The 23020-nt window shown below is 44.0% G+C and overlaps 1 protein-coding gene across 3 annotated transcripts in view; it reads right to left on the bottom strand.

Annotated features, from left to right (window-relative positions):
- Window positions 1-12061: 12061 nt before the first annotated feature.
- ZNF217 (zinc finger protein 217) overlaps window positions 12062-23020 on the bottom strand; it is a 29089-nt gene continuing 18130 nt past the window's right edge. For 2 of the 3 annotated variants that reach the window (XM_064382537.1, XM_064382538.1), the window contains exons 3-5: window positions 21268-21384; window positions 18436-19980; window positions 12062-14239 (exon numbers count right to left, since the gene is read on the bottom strand). In XM_064382537.1, the coding sequence (XP_064238607.1) occupies window positions 14091-14239; window positions 18436-19980; window positions 21268-21384 (1811 nt within the window). In that variant the 3' untranslated portion in view covers window positions 12062-14090. Of the gene's footprint in view, window positions 14240-14812; window positions 14946-18435; window positions 19981-21267; window positions 21385-23020 lie in introns of all 3 variants that reach the window. The other variant, XM_021669116.2, reaches the window with a different exon arrangement.

Here is a 23020-nt window from a genome sequence, read left to right on the forward strand (position 1 = left end):
TTCGAGACCAGCCTCGCCAACACAGTGAAACCCCGTCTCTACTAAAAATACAAAAGTTAGCCAAGAGTGGTGGCAGGCATCTGTAATCCCAGCTACTCAGGAGGCTGAGGCAGGAGAATTGCTCAATCCTGGGAGACTGCAGTGAGCTGAGACCGCGCCACTGCACTCAAACCCGGGCAACAAGAACGAAACTCCATCTCAAAAAAAAAAAAAGAAACAAATAGGTGGGAAACAAAGAGGAAAAACCAAAAATTCTATATTCCAAACGATCTAGAATATGTAAAAAGTATGTTCACTTTAAAAAAAATTAAAACATGCTGTCGAGAAAGCTCTAGAAAGAAAAAGAAAATTAAAAAACTGTAAGGAAGAAAGACAGTAACAATGGCCCTGGCCTTGGAACGCTGGGACCCTGAGAAATAAGCCCACTTCTCTCCACATTCAGAATTTTTCCAAATATATATATATACATATACATATCTATAAATTTTTTAAAATGTTTCTGATTAGACTTAGGCTCCAGAAATGACTAACAGATGGAATAGAAAAATATATATTATCTTCCCTCATAAGAAAATTTACAGATGATATTTCTGTGAACATGAGATTAAATCCTATGGCCTTTTATGATGACATTTTAAAATTTATGTTTGCCTCGATTCACAAAAGACTTAAAGCTGAAATGTGGACATATTTTATGGGAACAACTATTTAGTTGAGACTATGCTCCATTGCTGTAATATTCAAAACAGGTTTTTTTTTTTTTTTTTAGTTATATGTTCAGAGGAAGGCCTGGGCATTCTAAGGAAGGTCTGGGCATTCTAAAGAAGAGACATTAGATCAGAGGAGAGCAAACGTTTTCTGTAAAAGGCCCGAGAGTCCGTGTTTTGGGCTTTGCAGATGATGCGGTCCATGTCACCGTTACTTCACTCTGCTCTTGCACCAGGAAAGCAGCCGCAGACCACAGGCAAGCCAACAAGAGTGGCTGTGTTCGCATAAAACTTTCTTTATGGACACTGAGCTTTGAATTTTAGGTAACGTTCACATGTCATAAAATATTCTTCTTTTACTTTTTTTTCCTTTTTTTGAGTCAGAGCCTTGCTCTATTGCCCAGGATGAAGTGAAGTGGCGAAATCTCGGCTCACTGCTGCAGCCTCCACCTCCCAGGTTCAAGCCATTCTTCTGACTCAGCCTCCTGAGTAGCTGGGATTACAGGCATGTGCCGCCACACCCAGCTAATTTTTGTATTTTTAGGAGAGATGGAGTTGCGCCGTCTTGGCCAGGCTGGTCTTGAACTCTTGACCTCAGGTGATCCACCACCTTGGCCTCCAAAAGTGCTGGGATTATAGGCATAAGCCACCACTCCTGACCTTCTTTTACTACTTTTTTTAGCTCTTTAAAATGTGAAAATTATTCTTAGCTCCCTGGCCATGCTAAAACTTACAGTGTGCAAGATTTGATTCATGGGCAGTAGTTTCTGGAAACCTGTTTGAGAACAACGTTCTCAGCGTTTCCTGAGATGAAATCCTTCCTGGAGATGGTAATCGATGTCTCTCAAAAATAAAGATACGGCCGGGCACGGTGGCTCATGCCTGTAATCCCAGCACTTTGGGAGGCCAAGGAAAGCAGATCACGAGGTCAAGAGATCGATACCAGCCTGGCCAACATGGTGAAACCATCTCTTCTAAGAATACAAAAATTAGCTAGGCCTGGTGGGGCATGCCTGTAGTCCCAGCTACTTGGGAGGCTGAGTCAGGAGAATCACTTGAGCCCGGGAGGTTGAGGTTTCAGGGTTTCAGTGAGTCAAGATTGTACCACTGCACTCCACCCTGGCGACAGTGAGACTCTGTCTCAAAAAAAAAAAAGGAAAAGAGAAACTTAGTCCTGGGACACGATCTTAAAAACAATTGGTACTATTCATGGCTTATGGTGTAATCAACAAAACAAGTTTTGCTATCTCTGATAAATCATCATGTCTGCTCCTTGTAACACTCTCTAAGATAGTCTAAAATATTCTAGCCTTTGACCCAGTAATTCCAGTTTTCTGAAATATCTAACCATGAGGAAATCTAAAATGTGGACAAAGGTAAATGCACAAAAATGTGAACATAGTGTTTCTATAAACACGACACTCCAAAGAAACCAAGACTAAGTTTAGGACAGTGGTGTCCAAATATATGTTTCATTCATCAGTAGAAGGAGTTACAATGTTCAAAAATTATGACTACAATAAATATTAGTAACTGGGGGAAATGTTTTCTCTTACACCATTAAGTAACCAAAAAATGATCAAATTTTGATTATAAAGTTTAATCTTGGCCAGGCACAGTGGCTCGTGCCTGTAATCCCAGCACTTTGGGAGGCCAAGCCGTGTGGATCACCTAAGGCCAGAAGTTCAAGACCAGCCCGGTCAACATGGCAAAACCTCGTCTTTGCTAAAAATACAAAAATTAGCCAGGGGTGGTGGCAGGTGCCTGTAATCCCAGCTATTCGGGAGGCTGAAGCGCTGGAATTGCTTGAACCTGGGAGGCAGAGGTTGCAGTGAGCCCAGACTGTGCCACTGCACTCCAGCCTAGGCAACAGAGCAAAATCCTGAATCAAAAAAAAAAAAAAAAATGCAATCTCAAAACAAAGTTTTGTTTTGTTTTGTTTTTTGTTTTTTTAGAGATGGGATCTTGCTATGTTGCCCAGGCTGGAGTGCAGTGGCTGTTCACAGGCGCCATCCCACTACTGATCAGCACGGGAGTTTTGACCTGCTCCGTTTCTGACCTGGGCCAATTCACCCCTCCTTAAGCAACCTGGTGGTCCCCTGCTCCCAAGAGATCACCATATTGATGCCGAACTTAGCGCGGACACCCGATCAGCACAGCGCACTACAGCCCAGAACTCCTGGGCTCAAGTGATCCTCCCACCTCAGTCTCCCGAGTAGCTGGGACCACAGGCACGCGCCACCGCGCCCAGCAAAACAAAGTTTTAATGTACGAAAAGAACAGGCCTCAAATGTTAATACTTCGAAACTGAGAGATTATGAGTATTTCCTTTTTCCATGGCCAGCGAGGGGTAGTTGTTAATTTGCCAAGAAACCTCTCTCTTTTCTGGAGCAACTGGAGAGACCAGAGAACAGGAAAGCTCATTCGCTGTTGCCACAGTCTGGCTCCACTCCTTAGCACTATGTTCTCACTAGCTCTGTACAGGTGCACAGTCTGGTGTCCTTATCTGTAAGATGGGGATGATAAAAGGTTCCTATCTCAAACAGTAGTTGTAAGATTTATTTTTGTGTGTGTATTTATTTATTTTTTGAGATGGAGTTTCACTCTTGTCGCCCAAGCTGGAGTGCACTGGCACGATCTCGGCTCACCACAACCTCCACCTCCCAGGTTCAAGTGATTCTCCTGCCTCAGTCTCCCGAGTAGCTGAAACTACAGGCGCGCGCCATCACACCTGGCTAATTTTGTTTTTTGTTTTTTTGAGACAGAGTCTTGCTCCGTCTCCAGGCGCCAGGCTGGAGTGCAGTGGCGCGATCGCCTCTCACTACAACCTCTGCCTCCCGGGTTCAAGCAATTCTCCTGCCTCAGCCTCCTGAGTAGCTGGGACTACAGGCACGTGCCACCATGCCCAGCTAATTTTTGTACTTTACTTAGTAGAGACGGGGTTTCACCATGTTGGCCAGCATGGTCTCGATCTCTTGACCTCGTGATCCACCCGCCTCAGCCTCCCAAAGTGCTGGCATTACAGGCATGAGCCACCGCACCCAGCCAGTTGTGAGATTTAAATGAGACAAGGCATGAAAAATGCACGGCCCATCGGACATGCTCTGTAACAGTGAACTATTTCCCGGTCTGTGGAAATGTACAGTTTGTTTGAGGAAATTCAGATGAGTTATTCTTTCTTTGTTATCTTGACTTCCTTAAGAATTTTTCTCAAACCAAGAGAATTAACACCTTTAAAACAATGCCTTCCAACACTGATCTTTATGCAAGTCTCAATGAAGTTTTCACTGATTTGTTTTTCATGAGGGGTTTTTTCTTTCCATTTAAAGGACAGTCCTTCAGTCTTCAATTATGTTTTTCCAACTGTCTTGCTTTCTCTTTTGTGAAAAGATGGTGAGAGTAAACGCCAGTTGGATTTTTTGAATACCCTTTCTTACCTGGCAAAATCAAAACTTGGTATCCTTACAATGACACCAGGTTTTTCGACACTACCGGTTAATGAATTCCAAAACTCTGGGAGCTCTGGCTGTCCACCAAAATTAAAGGCCTTCATACCTGCTTACTATCATCTGCTTTTGTTGTTGATTTTGAGACAGGTTCTCAGTTTGTTGCCCAGGCTGGAGTTCAGTGGCGCCATCACAGCTCACTGCAGCCTCAACCTCCCAGGTTCCCGCAATCCTCCCACCTCAGCTTCCCAAGTAGCTGAGACCACAGACGCATACCACCACGTCTGGCTAATTTTTCATTTTTTATAGAGATAGGGTCTTGCTGTGTCACCCAGGCTGGTCTCGAACTCCTTGCTTCAAGCCATCCTCCTGCCTCGGCCTGCCTGCCGAAGTGTTGAGATTACATGCATGAGCCACCAAGCTTGGCTTCATCTGCTTTTGAAATAAGCATGTCATACAATTGCCTGCCCTACCAAAAAAAAAAAAAAAAAAAAAAAAAAGAAGGAAACGTCTTTAGAGGCTAAGCAGTGCCCTTTCCTTTAGGTCACCATCTGTGTATCACAACATAAGTACTAGAGGGAATAGACCTGGGATCTTACCAGGCAGCTCCAGACACATCTGTCCAGTAGACAGGAGAGTATGCTGGGAGCCCTTACTCTCCAGCTAAACAGGTCGGAATCCTCACTGTGATGGTATGAGCTGATGGCTGGTCTGGTTTATATTTGTTTACCCAGAGTTCTACAGCGGCTGATTAATTTCCTAAAGTGGGCCTAGAAATCCAGTAGCTGGTTTCTTTTAGTTTCTCTTGCAGCCTTTGTTTCTAAGTTGCAACCAATTGCTATTCTTAGCTAATACTTCCCTCTTGTGGACAGAAGCTGCATTACCAGTGCCTGGGAGAAAAACCTTTTCCTCTGATCATTTGAAGTCGTCTCTCTAATGGGCTGCCTTTAATGAAACTCAAGGCTGTCCCTACCCAGGGTCTGGGTTCTGACTGCTGTAGAGAGAGAAGGTAACCCAACTGAGGAGAGACTGCTCTAGGCTGTGAGTGTGAATCTACGCTTCACTGCTGGGATGACACCCCCTCGGGCCTCAGTTTCCTAATAAATAAAATAGAATAGTAGGCTTCACACAGTAGGTATGAGATAGAAAAGTTAAGTGGGGCACGGTGGCTCACGCCTGTAATCCTAGCACTTTGGGAGGCTGAGGTGGGTGGATCACCTGAGGTCAGGAGTTCAAGACCCCATCTTAAAAAAAAAAGAAAAAGAAAAAGAAAAAAGAGATCGAAAAGTTAAAAGGAGGCCAGGTACAGTGGATCACGCCTGTAATCCCCACACTTTGGGCAGCCAAGGAGGGTGGATCACCTGAGGTCAGGAGTTCAAAACCAGCCTGACCAACATGGAGAAACCCCATCTCTACTAAAAATACAAAAAGTAGCCAGGCATGGAGGTCGTGGGCACCTGTAATCCCAGCTACTTGGGGGACTGAGGCAAGAGAATCACTTGAACCCAGGAGGTGGAGGTTGCAGTGAGCCAAGACTGCACCACTGCACTCCAGCCTGGGTGACAGAGTGAGACGCCATCTCAAAAAAGAAAAAGAAAAGCTAAAAGGAAAATATAGCATATTCTCCTAGGCATAAATAAAAGTTTGATAAACATTCACTTTAACTCAGTTCCTGTAGAAATTCAATTATATGCCCAGAATTTATATCACATGTATAACAAAGTTGTTTGTTGTTGTTATTGTTGTTGTTTGAGACGGAGTTTTGCTCTTGTTGCCCAGGCTGGAGTGCAATGGTGCAATCTCGGCTCACCACAACCTCTGCCTCTTGGGTTCAAGAGATTCTCCTGCCTCAGCCTCCCAAGTAACTGGGATTACAGGCATGTACCACCACGCCCAGCTAATTTTGTATTTTTAGTAGAGATGGAGTTTCTCCATGTTGGTCAGGCTGGTCTCAAACCCCCAACCTCAGGTGATCCACCTGCCTCGGCCTCCCAAAGTGTTGGAATTACAGGCGTGAGCCACTGCACCTGGTCTTACAACAAAGTTTCAAACGTATTCAAATGTTACAGTTCATAAGATACAAAGTCATTGACTAGACCAATAAATATCTTGGTAGTCTTTGTTATTAAGGATTTCCTCAACCAATATCATTCGTTCATTTATTCAAAATATATTTATTCAGACCAGGAACGGTGGCTCACGCCTGGAACCCCAACAGTTTGGAAAGCCAAGGCAGGAGGATCACTTGAGCCCAGGAGTTTAAAACCAGCCTAGGCAATATGGCAATATCCCATCTATACCAAAAAGTACAAAAATCAGCCAGGCATGGTGGTACATGCCTGAAGTCCCAGCTACTTGGGAGGCTGAGGTGGGAGGATCGCTTGAGCCCAAGAAGGGGAGGCTGCAGTGAGCCAAGGCTGCACCACTGCACTCCAGCCTGGGCAACAGAGTGAGACCCTGTCTCAGAAACAAAACAAAAAAACAAGACAAAACAAAAAATAAAAGGTGTAATTAGTTAGATTTATTCACTGAAGACTTGCCCAGGCATGGTGGCTCACGCCTGTTATCCAGCACCTCGGCAGGCCAAGGAGGGAGAATTACTTGAGGCCAGGAGTCTGAGACCAGCCTGGGCAACATAGCGAGACTTTGTTGCTACAAAAAAAAAAAAATCAAAGATTAGCTGGGTAGGGTGGCATATGCCTATAGTCCCAGCTACTTGCAGGGGCCGAGATAAGAAGATCCTTTGAGCCCGGGAATTTGAGGTTTCAGTGAACTATGGCTGTGACACTACACTCCAGCCTGTGCGACAGAGCATGACCATCTAAAAAAAAAAAAAAAGCTGGGAGCAGTGGCTTACGCGTGGAATCCCAGCACTTTGGGAGGCCAAGGCGGGCAGATCACAGTCAGGAGTTCGAGACCAGCCTAACCAATATAGTGAAATCCCGCCTCTACTAAAAATACAAAAATTAGCTGGGCATCGTGGTGCCTGCCTGTAATCCTAGCTACTCAGGAGCCTGAGGCAAAAGAATCAAGAATCACTTGAACCCGGGAGGCAGAGGTTTCAGTGAGCCGAGATCATGCCACTGCACTCCAGCTTAGGCGACAGAGCGAGACTCCATCTCAAAAAAAAAAAAAAAAAGTAAGCACTATTATTTAGACTAAAAGAGTATAACACTAATATGGAGTCGTAATATTGCAAAGTAAAAGAAAAAAGGAGGCCGGGTGACCCATGTGAGCAAGCAGTTCCACTCCTAGTTATACACTCAAAGAACTTAAAAAAGACATTCAGACAAAAACTTGTCCAGCAACGTTCAGAGCAGCATTACTCCAGCCTGGGTGACAAAGCAATACTGTCTCAAAAAAATAAAAACAAAAGAGGTGTATTGTGAGTCATAACCTCAATTTGTTCATAGTTTACTCTGCTATTTTTTCATTTTTAAAAATTGAAGTATAATACAGCCAGGTATGGTGGCTCATGCCTGTAATCCAGCACTTTGGGAGGCTGAGGCAGGAGGATTACTTGAGGCTAGAAGTTCAAGACTAGCCTGGTCTGTCTACAGATCATCTCTTAAAAAAAAAAAAAAAAAAAAAAACTTTTAAAAGATCTTTATAATTAGTCAGGTATGGCGGTGCATGCCTGTAGTATAAGCTACTCAGGAGGTTGAGGCAGGAGGATCACTTGAGCTCGGAGTTCAAGGCCGCAGTGAGCTATGATTGCCCCACTGCACCCCAGCATCCCAGTGACAGAGTAAGACCCTCGCTTTAAAACAAATATATATATATATAATGTTCAATTTTTTTGTTTTAAAGCGAGGGTCTCACGTGTGTGTGTGTGTGTGTGTGTGTGTGTGTGTAGATATATATATGTATATGAAAAAAAGCAAAAAGTGCCCAAATCATAAGTGTAGACTTCAATTTATTTTCACAAAATAAACCATCACCCAGACCACAAAACGGAAGCCCCCGTCCCCCTTGCTGTCTGTCCACCACCAGCATCGCACACACCACCCTGCCTTCCAGCAGCGTAGGTTGCTGTTGCATGAGTGGAGTTACACGGAGCACACTCTTGTGTCTCGTGTCCTTTGCTCAGAAACCCGGTGCCACTCGCCTCTCCTCCCGGTTCTCTCACCCCTTCCTCCTGCCTGCTTGTCTCCCCACTTCTCTTCCCTCTACCCTCATTTATGGATAGATCCATCATCTGCACACCTTTTTGCAAGGTTTCTCCATGTGACTCTATGACTGTAGATCATTCATTCTTGTCACTGTATACTGACCACTGCAACGAGATGCCACAGTTTACTCAGCCATTCCATTCTCGGCAGGCTTTTGCACTTTCACTAGTTTTACTTTATTTGTTTGTTTTGTAGAGATGAGGTCTCACTATGTTGCCCAAGCTGTTCTTAAATTCCTGGTCTCAAGGGATCCTCCCACCTTGGCTTCCCAATGTGCGGGGATTACAGGCAAGAGCCACCACGCCCAGTCTATGCTATTTTAAAGTATCAAACTATTGGTATTATTGTTCATGTACTACCATCATTTCTGTACTTAACAAAATCTGTAACCAGAATAATTGGCATCACCTGGCACACCCAAGGGGGTATTTGTGGCATTAAAGTTGCATCTGGGCTGGGTGTGGTACATCTGGGCTGGGTATGGTGGCTCACACCTGTAACCCCAGCATTTCGGAGGCTGAGGCAGGTGGTTCACTTGAGGCCAGGAGTTTGAGACCAACCTGGCCATCATGGTGAAACCCCATCTCTACTAAAAACACAAAAATTAGCCAAGTGTGGTGGTGCACACCTGTAGTCCCAACTACTCGGGAGGTGGAGGTGGCAGTGAGCTGAGATTGTACCACTGCACTCCAGCCTGGGAGACAAAGTGAGACTGTCTCAAAAATCGCAAAACAAAAAACAAAACAAATAAACTTGCATCTGAATAGAAGTTCCAGAAGCCTTGCGATCACCGTCATCCCGAGTTTCATTCCCATTTCGGGGATGTTGGATCAATTTTCCTTGCTAGTCATCTTTAGGTTCCACAAGTTGCACTCAGCCTTGTCCATTTCCAGAAGTTCTTTTTTGAGATGGAGTTTCGCTCTTGTTGCCTATGCTGGAGTGCAATGGCACAATCTCAACTCATTGCAATCTCCGCCTCCTGGGGTCAAGCAATTCTCCTGCCTCTAGCTTCTGGAGTAGTTGGGATTACAGGCATGTGCCACCACATCCAGCTAATTTTTTTTTCTTTTTTTCAGACCGAGTCTCTCACTGTTGCCCAGGCTGTAGTCCAGTGGTGCAATCTCAGCTCACTGCAGTCTCCACCTCCTGGGTTCAAGCAATTCTCCTGCCTCAGCCTCGCAAGTAGCTGGGACTACAGGCGTGCGCCACCGTGCCCAGCTAATTTTTTTTGGATTATTTTTAGTAGAGATGGGGTTTCTCTATGTTGATCAGGCTGGTCTCAAACTCCCGACCTCAGGTGATCCACCCACCTCAGCCTCCCAAATTGCTGAGATTACAGGCATGAGCCATGGTGCCTGGCCCAGAAGTTCTTGATGGACCTATATGCAAATGAAGGGTAGAGGGAAGAGAAGTGGGGAGACAAGCAGGCAGGAGGAAGGGGTGAGAGAACCAGGAGGAGAGGGGAGCGGCTCCAGCCTCAGCTCCACCCCACCTAGAGCCTGAGCGACTCCTTCCCTTCCTTCAGGACTGGCTTTCCCCCTTCTCCCTCCAGGGCCAAATCCTGTCTCTTAGAACTTGACTCCTCCTTCCCACGGTCATTTATTTTCCCCTCGGCTTTCTTGCCTTACATCCTCCCTGTAAAATACAAGCCCTGCCCCTGGCACTGAGAGCCTCACACCTGGGGGCAAAGTGAAGAAAACAATGGCAGTGACAATTTCTTTTTGTCTTCTTTTAATTAAACTGGGCTTTGGGGGCCAGGCGAGGTGGCTCACACCTGTAATCCCAGCACTTTGGGAGGCTGAGGCAGGCGGATCACTTCCGGTCAGGAGCTAGAGACCAGCCTGGCCAAGACAATTAAACCCTGTCTCTACTAAAAGTACAAAAATTAGCCAGGCATGATGGCACACACCTATAATACCTCAGGAGGCTGATGCAGGAGAATCGCTTGAACCTAGGAGACAGAGGTTGAAGTGAGCTGAGATTGCACCACTGCACTCCAGCCTGGGCAACAGCGTGAGATTCCACCTAAAACAAAACAAAACAAAACAAAAACTGGGCTTTTGGCATCACTGGAAAGAAAAATCCAAATAACAGCGGTGTCCTTTAGCTTTGCTGTGACATCCTCCCTGTAAAATACAAGCCCTGCCCCTGGCGCGCAGGTGCAAGGACTAGACTTGCAGAGTTCCTGATGGAGCAAGTCTAGGGCAAACCCAGTAATTTGCATTCCTAACAATTTCTCAATGATTCTGCCAGTCAGGGACAACTTGAAAACTATAGACAAACAGAACTACAGAAAGAAATCTGAAAGGCTCACTGGGCAGTGCTATGAGTAATAACTCTGGCGTCGTGTTTGTTATACGGTAGAGTAGAGCCATCATGTTACTATCATCAGGAACCCAGGTTTTCAGAAAATCAAAAATAAAATCAAAGTAAAAAGGCTAAAACATTAGTTGGAAATAGCAGTATAATTCACTGAGGATTCCTTTTTGATCGTATTTATTTCCTTTTTCCTTACATTAAAAAGGCCAGGAGCACAAGCACCCAGGTAGGAGTTAGTACCCTTTGCGGCCAAATCGCCCTCATTACAGCTTCCCATAAAAGGAACCCAGGATTCTCGGATAAAGCCAGTTCCCAGGTGTGGGTCAGTAGAGGTGGGATCCGAAACGTCTTGCATTTTGGGTTTTTTGAGACAGAGTCTTACCCTGTCACCCAGGAGACAGAGGTTGTAGTGAGCCGAGATTGTGCCACTACACTCCAGTCTGGGCGACAGAGCGAGACTGTCTCAAAAACAAAAAAGAAAAAAACTTAAAAAAAAAAGGTTGGCAGGAACTTTAGGACGGACGGATGGCCAGTGAACACACCTGAACCACGTATCGAGCCGTCACTACAGACTGGAAAACCAAATGCTGCATGTCTGAGTGGCCAAGCAAGAGAAAGGACATAGCCCCAACCCCCTCACACTGAACCCAAATCTCCATTAGTCTAGATTTGCTAGAGGCCAAACTGGTAAAATGAAACCACAAATATGCAGTTAAAATCAAAAAGAATGTGAGGACTTCTACAGGACAAACGATCCAGTTTCTTCAATACATAAAATGTGATAAAATATATGTTGGGGCCGAGGGTAGGGTCAGATTAAAAGAAACTTAAGAAGCCTGTCCACTCAATGCAACAGGTCTTGTTTGGATCCTGAGGGCATCCAGCCACCTCTAAGACGTTTCTGAGGCAACCAGGAAACATGGACATGGACTAGGAGATAATTATGAGAAATCCTTGTTCAAATAGTTTCGTGTGACAACGAAAAGTTCTTATCTGGTAGAGATACTGAAGAACTTCAGAGATAAAATTAGGCCCAGTGCAGTGGCTCCTATCAGCACACCTAATTTTTCTATTTTTAGTAGAGACGGGCTTTCACCCTGTTGGCCAGGTTGGTCTCAAACTCTTGGTTTCAAGTGATCCACCCGCCTTGGCCTTCCAAAGTGCTGGGACTACAGCTACAGGTGTGAGCCATGTGGCCTTAAAACTGTGTTTAGAAGCCATGTGTGACAGCTTGCTACTTGGGAGGCTGAGAGCTGGAGATCACTTGAGCCCAGGGGTTTGAGGCTGCAGTGAGCTGTGACTGTACCACTGCACTCCAGCTTGGGTGACAGAGACCACAACTGAAGAAAAAAAAAAAAGAAAACTAAAAAGTTAAATAAAAGAAAATCAGAAACACAACAAACACTGAAACCCAAGATTGCAAAACACCAAATCTATATTTACACTTCCACATATCATAACATAACTTTAAGCTGAAATATATCATAAATAAAACAAGTAATGTCTACTGTTTGACAACTTATCAACAATTAAAATAAATCAAACTGGAATGAAATAAATACATAAACAAAAATCCCACAAATTGTACCTCTATTATATGTACTGTTGTCTCAAAGAAAAAAACACATATAAAACCAGTAGTATACCAAGTTAATACTGATGGACACAAAGACATATTTTGAAGTACAAAGGGCTGTAGGAAAATAATTGGTATTTTTATACATTCAAAAATGTGGTTAAAAAGACAAATTTGAAAGTCCAAAAAATTCCAGCATGACACAAACTGACTTGTTTTCAAATAGATTTGGTGATTCTTTTTTTTTAAATGCAGGTTTAAATTCCAGCCCTCCATTATCACATACCCCCTTTTAAGATTTATGTTTCTAGTCACAGCAAGCTCTCTGTAACACTCATTGGATTAGGCAAAGATTGAGTCAATCATCTTGCAAATGTGTTAATCTTCAAAAATAGGCTATAAAAGTGCAAAACTATGAAAACAAAATCTAGATTATGTACATATGGCTCAGCTTGTGAACAGGAAAAAAGGTCAATAGTGTACACTTTCCTGATACAAAGCACTTCATTGCAATGCCAGCAGACTGATCTCAAATTAGTTCTCCCTTGTAACACAGGAGCTAAGATTCCTATCAAGGACATCTTACGTTGCATAATTTAAAAAAAAAAAATTCTTCTAGAACTTTACCCTTGCTCTATGGAGAAGAGGAAGGCCAGAAAAATGAACAGTGCAAACTTATTTTTGAAAGTTTCTTAATAAAGTCTTTCGTAGTCGCTATGCCCATGTACTAATAAACTCAGCCATGGCCAGCGCATTAAAGAACAAAAATTTAAAATATCTAGGAAGCCAGCTGGTGGCCATCTTCTCTAAAACCCAAATTGCATGTGCACTGAGAAAAATGTTACTGCTTCCAAGCAACCGAAAATGGGAAGGTAACTGAGGTCCAGAAACAGATTTTCTCTTTCTCGACTCCCAGGAGGCTCAGCCAGCAGTTCCGTCTTCAGAATCAATGTGTCTATAGTCAACTTCAGTGTGTCTGTCCACAGCTCACCCAAATGCCAGACACACTAAGACTACCACATACAAACCTAAAACGTTCCCCAAAAACTTTCCCTTAAAACTGTTTCCAAAATCTGCAATCCACATGTATAATTTAGCATTTATGCTTTTATATGCTAATTTTAGGCAAATACCCCCAAACACTGAACTTTCCAACAAAAATGACTTGATAGAAACAAATTTAAGTAACTGCACATACAGTTTATGTTTACACGATGTGGCTCTCCTCTACAGAGGAAACGCTTCTCTGTAGACACACTCACTTAAAAATCCTGTAAGCCATCCCAACCCCCTCAGTCAAGGATCCTGGAGGTTCCAGGACAATCTGGAGAGGCAAGGAAGAAGGCGCCTTCCCCAGCTGACATGCTGAAACTTGCAATAAAATGCTGCCAAATTCAGAATGGCTGACCTCCTTATCTGCAGCACATATTCATAGAGGGTCAATACTTCCATTAACAATTTTAAGACAACAATAGATTTCAGAGGATTCAACATAATACAAAATCATTGAGAGTTTAAAAAAAAAACATACATTTTAAATGAAAGAGCACAATAGCAGAAACTGCTCCAAGTGATGAGCTGTATTAGAGAAAAGGAATACACACAGTATTTGAACAAGCAGGTTTACAACTTAGGTATTTACAGATTTTTACCTGAGGTGCAAGCATTATATACTTTCCCCCACCCTCCCCCAACCCAAATGATTTTTCAGCAGCGCTCAAGTATGCAGAAATTCCACTTCTTATTTGGTCGATTCTAAAAAAAATATTATTCAGGGACAAAATAGAGCTTTCCAGTCCCCATGTATGTAGGTTCCAACTGTTTCAACTAGTTTTTATTGCTATTTGGTACAAAAGTTAACAGAACAACTTTACAAAACTGTAGTGTTCCTTGCAGATTCCTTGTATGTTTTATGTACAGTATAATCACAGCTTATTTCAGTAGCTTTCACCATTCGCTTCTCAAAGGATGAACTACAATTCAATTTCACGGAGAGTAAGCCCTGATGTGCACCAAGACCTAAGGAAAAAAACATTTTTAAAGTGATTAAGATCGAAACTAAATATAGTTTAGAAAATTCTTTACTTAAGAAAGTATAATAAACAGAACCAAACTGTCCTTCAATGCCTAGCACAAAGTCAATGCTCAGTAAATTCCAGTGGCCATGACTGTTTTTCCTATTATCATCACTAACATCCAAAGATCCTGAGGACTCTAATTTTAAAACATCTAAAAATCCAAATCAAATTTAAAAGCAATTTTGTTACATTATGTTAGACAAGTTAATGGTTTATTTCCAATCAAGTAAAAACCAAACCTAATTTTTTCTTTTTCGTGGACGGAACGTTGCTCTGTCACCCAGGCTGGAGTGCAGTGGTGCAATCTGCAATCTGCTCACTGCAACCTCTGCCTCCCGGGTTCAAGGGATCTCCTGTCTCAGCCTCCTGAGTAGCTGGGACTACAGGCACCGGCCACCACGCCCGGCTGGCCTCAAATGCTTGACCTCAGGTGATCCGCTCGCCTTGACCTCCCAAGGGGCTTGAGCCACCGTGCCCGGCCGATCTAGTGTTTTTAACTAAAACATATGCTCACCTTTTATCCCCTAAATTAGTGAATTAAGTTTTTTTGTCATTTGGACGGTAATGTGTGTTCCCAATAAAATTCTCATAGTTTCTCTTTTGTACCATGTTGTTAGATAAGTGTTGATATGACACAGGCCTTTTTCCTGATTGGGAAAAAAAAAAAACACATATTAGAATTAAGGTCAAACAACTAGGTAAGAGGTGTTATAGGTTGTTAAGAGGCCGATTTAAGACTCCTGACACTGATAATGTAACCACAACACACCGTCACACAGTCGCCCGCAGTTTGTTTGCACAGTTACAACTGAATTGTTTTTATGACAACATGTTAGCCCAGAATTTTGCTGATGTCACTCAAACTAAAATTGTCTGGGCTGTCACTAGAAAGAATTAAAAAGCCAGAAGAACTGGCATCCAAAATACTTTAAAACCTATACAAAATCATGAAACAAACTATGTAAAAGTGTTGCTTTTTTTTTTTTTTTTTTTTTAAATCGCTTTAAAGAGGATTTGCCAGCTTGGGCAACATGGTGAGATCTAATCTCTATTAAAAATAAAAAATTAGCCAGACATGGTGGCATGCACCTTTAGTCCCAGCTACTCGGAAGGCTGAGGCAGGATTGTTTGAGCCCAGGAGGTTGAGGCTGCAGTGAGCCGTGATCGCACCACTGCACTCCAGCCTGGGCAACAGTGTGACCCTGTCTCAAAGAGGCGGGGAAAAAAAAGAGAGAATCTGACTTGTACCACACAGAGCCTTTTCCCCCTTTAAGTAAAGAGAAAGTTTTGATTCATGTCCATTTTAAGCACCATGGGTGGAAAAAACGAACACTTTTAATCAAAAGGCAGTAAAAATTACTATTTCATCACAATTTTTGTAAAAGCCACTGGAGTGTGTGAAAGCAATTGTTTTTTAATTCGCTATCTCTACTGAACCAATCAGCATCAAGCAATTCTTGATAGAGTGTTGTCACCACGCAGAATCCTCAATTTAAAACTAACACAAACTGAAATGTGTAAAACTGATTTTGTCTCTTTGGGGAGCACAAACCAGCAGAGCTTCTATCTGATAAAGGAAGGCACTGTGGTTTCATCGAGTTTGCCCAGGGGAAGATGGCCCTGGACACTGAGTTACTTTTTTGCGCATACAGGTATGTGCCAGACACCTATACGAGGGACACCATCAGGACACATCTCCATGGGAGAATCCCACAGTCATCTATGAAGTCAACAATTTACCTATGGGGGAAATAAGGTCATTTTTTAAATTAAAGTTGTCCCTCAGTATCCAAAGAACACTGGCTCCAGGACCGCCCCCCACTCCACAATAGACACCAAAATCCACTGACGCTCAGGCCCCTAATATAAAATAGTGTAGTATTTGCAGTATTCACAGTATTTGTAGCACCATTAATTTGTAGTAATCGTAGTGTAAACTATGCACAGCCTCCCTTATAGTTTCTTTTTTTTTTTTTTTTTTAGGCAGAGGTCTCACTCTTGCACCCAGGCTGGAGTTCAGTCTCGTGATCTAGGTTCTCTGCAACCTCTGCCTCCCCATTTCAAGCGAATTCCAACACTTTGGGAGACTGAGGCATGCAGATCACCTGAGGTCAGGAGCGAGACCAGCCTGACCAACATGGCAAAACCTGTCTCTACCAAAAAAAAACATAAAAATTAGTCGGGCATGGTGGTGAGCACCTGTAATCCCAAGTAGTCCTGAGGCAGGAGAATAGCTTGAACCCGGGAGGCGGAAACTGCAGTGAGCAGAGAGCCATCGCATTCCAGCCTGGGCAACAAAGCAAAACTCCGTCTCAAAAAAACAAACTGTCTCAAAAAAAAAAAAAAATCCCTACATTATTATAATACCTAATATGAAGTAAATGCTATGTAAATAGTTGTCATACTGTATTATCTAGGCAATGATGATAAGGAAAAAAAGTCTGCAGATGTTCAGTACAGATACAACCATCCATTTTTCTCCCCAAATATTTCAGTCCCACAGTTGGTTGGTTGAATCCACTGAGGCAGAACCCAAGGATATGGAGGGCTGACAGCATTTAACAGCAAAACCGTTCACAAGACTGTTTAGGCGACAGTTCTTAACGCTTTCTGCTCCTGCTAGGTCAAGGGTCTCGTGCGGTCCTTACTGGGCACCCTCCATACTGCCCTGTGTGGGAAGCATGTGATGACACACTACATGCATACGGTTTCTGCTCTTAAGAAGTTTACAGGTCAGTAGGGGGTGGTAAGACAGGTAAGGACGAACCCCCAGGATGGGTGCAGTGGCTCACACCTATAATCTCAGCAATTTGGGAGGCTGAGGCCAGCACATCACCTGAGGTCAGGAGTTCGAGACCAACCTGGCCAACGAGCTGATGCCCCGCTCTACTAAAAACACAAAAATTAGCCAGGCATGGTGGCGCGCACACACCTATAATCCAAGCTACTCAGGAGGCTGAGGATGGAGAATTGCTTGAACTCAGGAGGAGGAGGTTACAGTGAGCCGAGAGTGTGCCACTGTACTCCAGCCTGGGCAACAAAAGCAAAACTCTGTCTCAAAAAAAAAAAAAAGGAACCCCCCTCAAAACCCCAGGTGGGTTGGCACTGACTGCTGAGCACATCATGAATGTGTAAAGGAGGCAAAGGGCTGTGATGAAGTGAGGCAAGCTGGGGCCTCAGTTGGCAGCATCTGCAATTTCAACAGCAAGACAGGACTAAACTAGCCCAGTGTTCTCACCCACTGTTTTCATGATGACTCCCACAACAGAAAAACAGTATCAACAAGAAGAATTACTCAAGAATAGGCTGGGCATGGTGGGTCATGCCTGTAATCCTGGCACTCTGGGAGGCTGAAGCAGGAGGATCACTTGAGACCAGGGGTTCCAGACCAGCCTGGGCAACAAGGCAAATCCCCGTCTCTATAAAAAATAAATTTAAGTTAGGCCAGGCACAGTGGCTCACGTCTGTAATCCCAACACTTGGGAGGCAGAGGCGGGCGGATAACCTGGGGTCAGGATTTTGAGACCAACCAGACCAACATGGCAAAACCCCGTGTCTCTCTCTCTCTCTCAAGAGCAAGACCCTGTCTCTAAAAATGAAACAAATTTTTAAAAACTACTCTGGGTAAGAGTTAAACCCACAGAGTTAGGCTTTGGAGGACCACAAACCACTGCCGTAAGAATGCTTCTCTCCGTGACCCCCAAAAACTTTTTGCCACCCACCCCCTGCCACCCTTGGGAGTGGTGCCATCTCCACTGAGAATGCATGGATTAGATATGTCACTGTTGCTGGGGTGCAGTGGCTCACACCTGTAATCCCATCAGGCAGAGGCAGGCGGATCACCTGAGGTCTGGAGTTTGAGATCAGCCTGGCCAATATGGTGAAACCCCGTCTCTACTAAAAATACGAAACCACCGAGCATGGTGGTGCACACCACGCTGGGACCAAGTAGTCCCAGCTACCTGGGAGGCTGAAGCACGAGAATTGAATGCAGGAGGCGGAGGTTGTAGTGAGCCGAGATTGCACCACTGCACTCCAGCCTGGGCAACAGAGTGAGACTCTGTCTCCTAAAAAAAAAAAGGTATTAGTCACTGTCAGCATCAGTGCCGTTTAAACACGACACCCTTCATGCAATACCTTCTAACATCGAGCTGGAGGCTGGACTACTAGCAGGTCCGCAGGTGTAGAGCGGCCCGGAGCCACCATAAGGCTTCTGAACAGTCAGCACATTTGTAGACTCGACCTCACTGGAGCTCAGGAACCTGGGTTTGGGGGGCAGCGCCGGCGACGGGTACACGCAATCCTGCGGCAACAGTGACGTGATGCCTCTGACCAGGTGGTACTTGGGAAGGTCACAGCCTCTTCTGTAATTGGCTCCAGGCTGGTGGTCGACGTCAAGGGCAACCACGGTGGACTTCAGTCTTTTTGGAAGGGGCTCGCTGAAGTCAGCGGCAGTGTTGCTGGCACTCCGATTACAGAAATAGTCTCTCCCTGCAGGTGCCCACGGGCTCTCGTTCTTGGGAGGGTAGTCGATGGAACCATTGATGCCGCCGCCGCCAAGGGCAGGCTGAGAAGGAGCTACCGCGAGGGGTTTCAACTTTGTCTCGGGTCTTTTCGTCTTCTCCGGTGCAGGGGAAACGCTGGTTTTAGGAAACAGCTCAGACTGCTGTTGTCTGGCGGTGGCTCCGAGGCCCCCAACATTCTGCTGTGGCCTGTGGGACTTCAGGTTACTTGGGGCTAAAGTGCTAGAGTCTGTCCCTGAAGTCGGAGGGGCCTTGCCGGGCCCAGGGGGGCTCTGCTTCCCCTTCGCAGATGGCAGGGATTTGGACTGCGCTGGGATAGCAGACTTGGGCTTGGGTTTACAGAAACTAGACAGGGGAGGCACGTCTTTCCCCAGCAGCGCTGGCGGGCATCCGGTGCGCCGACTTCTGAGCAAGGACTTGTTTCGACAGTTTTTATGAACGTCAGGATTGTATTTATGTTCCAGTCTCTGGTGCATCATTAAAACTTCTGGATAAAATGTCTTGAAGGTACAAAATGGACAGGTGATACTTGGAATTAAACTTTTACTCAAAGAAATTGCCGGGCAATTGTGAAGTGCCCCCAGGGATAAGTTTAAAGGTTTTTCATGACAATCCACACTTGGCCTGTGTCTGCCATCAGCTGCGCCCTCCACTGGCTTCTCTTTGGGGCTAAGGTCAAGGTTACGGGTGGCACTGCCATCCGGAGGAGTAGTAGCCTCCACCTGGCTTCTGCAGAGGTTATTTGCCTGAGGTTCAACTGCTGATCTCTTTCTTAACAGGTCCAGGTAAGCAGGGGTAGGGTTTTTATTCACTTTATCAGCACTGTCATCAGCTGCGTTTTTATGGAAATCCTGAGTATCTTTGTGTGCTGGTGAGAGGACAGCGCTGCCCAGGAAAGCCGAAGGCGTCTCCTTCAGCTGCTTTGCAGGTGGACTGCCTGGAACATCTTTGGCACCATCGAAAAATCTTTTCAAATTTTTGGTTTGCGCACTGTCGGCGGTTAATAGTGCATCTTCAGTGTCCTGATTTTTCCCATCGCTCTTGGCTTCAGTGGCAACATCGGCTTGTTTTTCCTTGTGGTGTCTCTCTAAGTGATACCTCAGAGATGTCTTCTGGGCTGCAGCGTAGTCACAAAATTCACATTTGTATGGTTTTTCACCTAAAGCAAGAAATGGCTCTATTACTATAGAAGTGTACAGAAGCATTAAAATAGACCACGTATATTTATTGAGAAAACAGGGGCTTCTCTCTTCCTTTTGCCTTCTCTACCATCACGGGATTTCTCATGGCTTAAATATTTGAAACTGAATACCTATCTTCAATAGAAAAATCAACAGCAACACTTATTTAATCTTCCTAGGGAAGTAAGTATTATTCTACTTTCACAGCTAAGAAAACTAAAAGCACAAAAAGGTTAAAGAACTTGCCTAAGGGTGCACAGCTAGTAAGTGAAAGAGATGAAATTTCAAATCTACGCAGCCTCTGACACCATGATGTCATAGCTCCTTTCACAGTCTAAAGACTACTAAGTAGATTCTCATTTCATTCTAAATCATAAAGACCGCAGACGCAGCATTTAAAAATATTGTAGGTTTTAGGCCGGGCACAGTGGCTCACATCTATAATCCCAGTACTTTGGGAGGCCAAGGTGGGCAGATCACTTGAGGTCAGGAGTTCAAACCCAGACTGGACAACATGGTGAAAGCCCATCTCTACTAAAAATACAGAAATTGGCAGGGTGTGGTGGCAGGCGCCTGTAATACCAGCTACTGGGGAGGCTGAGGCAGGATTGCTTGAACTGGAAAGGCAGAGGTTGCAGTGAGTCAAGATTGCACCACTGTACTCTAGCCTGGGTGACAGAGCAAGACTCAAAAAACAAAAAAGAGGCCTTCAGCCTGGAAAGCTGTCAGCCCCTGAGGCTCTCAATAGGCTACTGGCCCTTCAAAAAGAAAAAAAAAAGGAAGAAAGAAATGAACTTCAAAACAAGAACAAGGGCTCAAGGCATGTTCAACATAACAATAGCCTACAAGAATAAAAATCAGGGCTGGGTGCTGTGGCTCACGCCTGTAATCCCAGCACTTTGGGAGACTGAGTCAGGCAGATCACGAAGTCGGGAGATTGAGACCATCCTGGCTAACACGGTAAAACCCATCTCTACTAAAATTACAAAAAAATTAGCCAGGCATGGTGGCACATGCCTATAATCCCAGCTACTCGGGAGGCTGAGGCGGAGGCTGCAGTGAGCCACACTGTGCCACTGCAATCCAGCCTGGGCAACAGAAGCGAGATTGTTTCAAAAAAAACAAAATAACTGCTGCAATGAACATGCTATGTATTTATTAAGCTATTCCAGAGATCTAGCAGAGTATCTGAACAAACAACAAAAAAATCAGATTAACATCATTTTTTTGACTAGTACATGGTAAAAAAAATAAAAGTTCTTTACCTGTATGCGTTCTGAGATGAATATTGAGGTAATAATTTGAACGGAAAAACTTTCCACAATAACTACACTCTCTTGAAGATGTAAGATGCTTTATTTTTCCTCCATCATCATTTTTATCTTAAAGGAGAAACAAAAATATGTATATAAGAAGGTAGCTGAAGTACATAAATAAGGAATGCTGACTTAAATATTCTTGATATAAACATTTTTGGAAAGCATGAAAAGAATTTATATACTATGGGGTAGAACAAAAAGGCTAGACACACACCAAACGCTGTTTTGAAGTTGTTTGAAGTTTTAAAGTGTTATAATGTGATTTTTTTTTTCTGGGTTAGCAGAGGACGCTATTCAAGATTCACTTGTTTGCCTTAATCATAAAAAGATCATTTAATAGACTGAATTGACCGGGCAGCTTCCGGTTCTCTCAGTTCTCTGAGCAGGCAGGATCTGGTAAACTGAAGGCGGATGTACATACTGTCGGGAAAAACCTTCTTCTTCAGAACAGGTAATTTAGAAAAATGAGCCAATTACACCCCGTCCATCTACTTCCCAACCACCAGGGGAAAAATAAGCTGTTTAAGGTAAGATTCAACAAGTGACCACTAGAGGGCAGCAAGCACAACTTAATCTCCAACAGAAAAAAAAGTTTGGCATTGGGCAAACACCTAGGAAAGTTTGTCAAATTTTAGCAAAGTTTTGGAAAGCAGGCTGTATTGTCCACAGACACTCATGTGGGCAAAACATATCCGACAAATCAAAATCTGTCCCCAAATGACACAGTGTTTGGCTTCAGTCTCTGTGGGACAATCAGGACAATATGTCTCATGGGATCAGTAAGGTCCACTGGGGACTCTAATCAAAGGAGGACTGTGTGTTTGACTTTTTAATCACACACACCGGCCCTCCAAAAGACAGAGGGGCTGCCGTGAAAATGCCACCCCCCAAAGACATGATTAAGCTTTAAATAAATGTCCCCTTTATTTATTAAATAAATAGTAGACCATATCACTATCTACCTGTAAGACAGAGACAAGCTCTTGATCTAAAAAAGTGTCTAAATAAAGACTTTTTTAAAAAATTTATTTGATCTCCCTTAAATCTTCAAAAAGCCAGGTTGATGGTACAATATGATACATCTAGACTACCAGATAATATAAGTTTAGGAAAATCAATTCCCCAAAAACAGAATGCCCAGCTTTTTTTTCTTACAATCATACTCAAACTCGCTGGGTTTATAACTGAGTCTGTATGATGTTGCAATTTCCACCTTCCTACTATGTGTCAGGATTTATGATATGTTGCATCATAGCCAAAAAGCTCTGAAATGCCTTTTCTTTAGAAGAAAGGACATGACATTTCCACATCTACCTGGTTCCTGCTCTCTCAAGCATCACCTCTGACTTTACAGTTACGTTTATTAAAGGACTGTGATCTTTTTACAAATAAGCTGTTGAAATGATCCTTGGGAGATGGAAGTCAAGGGTCAATGAACCATTTTACAAACCGGGAAATCATGGCAAAGAAAGGTTAAGCAACTCATAATTGGTCACAAAACAATACAGTGGTAGAACCAGAACTCAGTGCCAAGCTCTGGTGCTCCCACCCACAGCCCCGTATTCTGTCCCGCCTGATGATCTAGCCCTGTTTTCCACACACCCACCAGTAACCAGCCTTTTATTTCAGGGCACTGGGGCATCTCATGGTGCCCTCAACAGTACTGACATAAGTAGAAACCACTTAGCTAACTGGATTC

This window comes from Aotus nancymaae, unplaced genomic scaffold (assembly GCF_030222135.1).
Source record: "Aotus nancymaae isolate 86718 unplaced genomic scaffold, 86718_ANA_hifiasm-v0.15.2.pri h1tg000029l, whole genome shotgun sequence".
Classification (NCBI taxonomy): Eukaryota; Metazoa; Chordata; class Mammalia; order Primates; family Aotidae; genus Aotus; species Aotus nancymaae.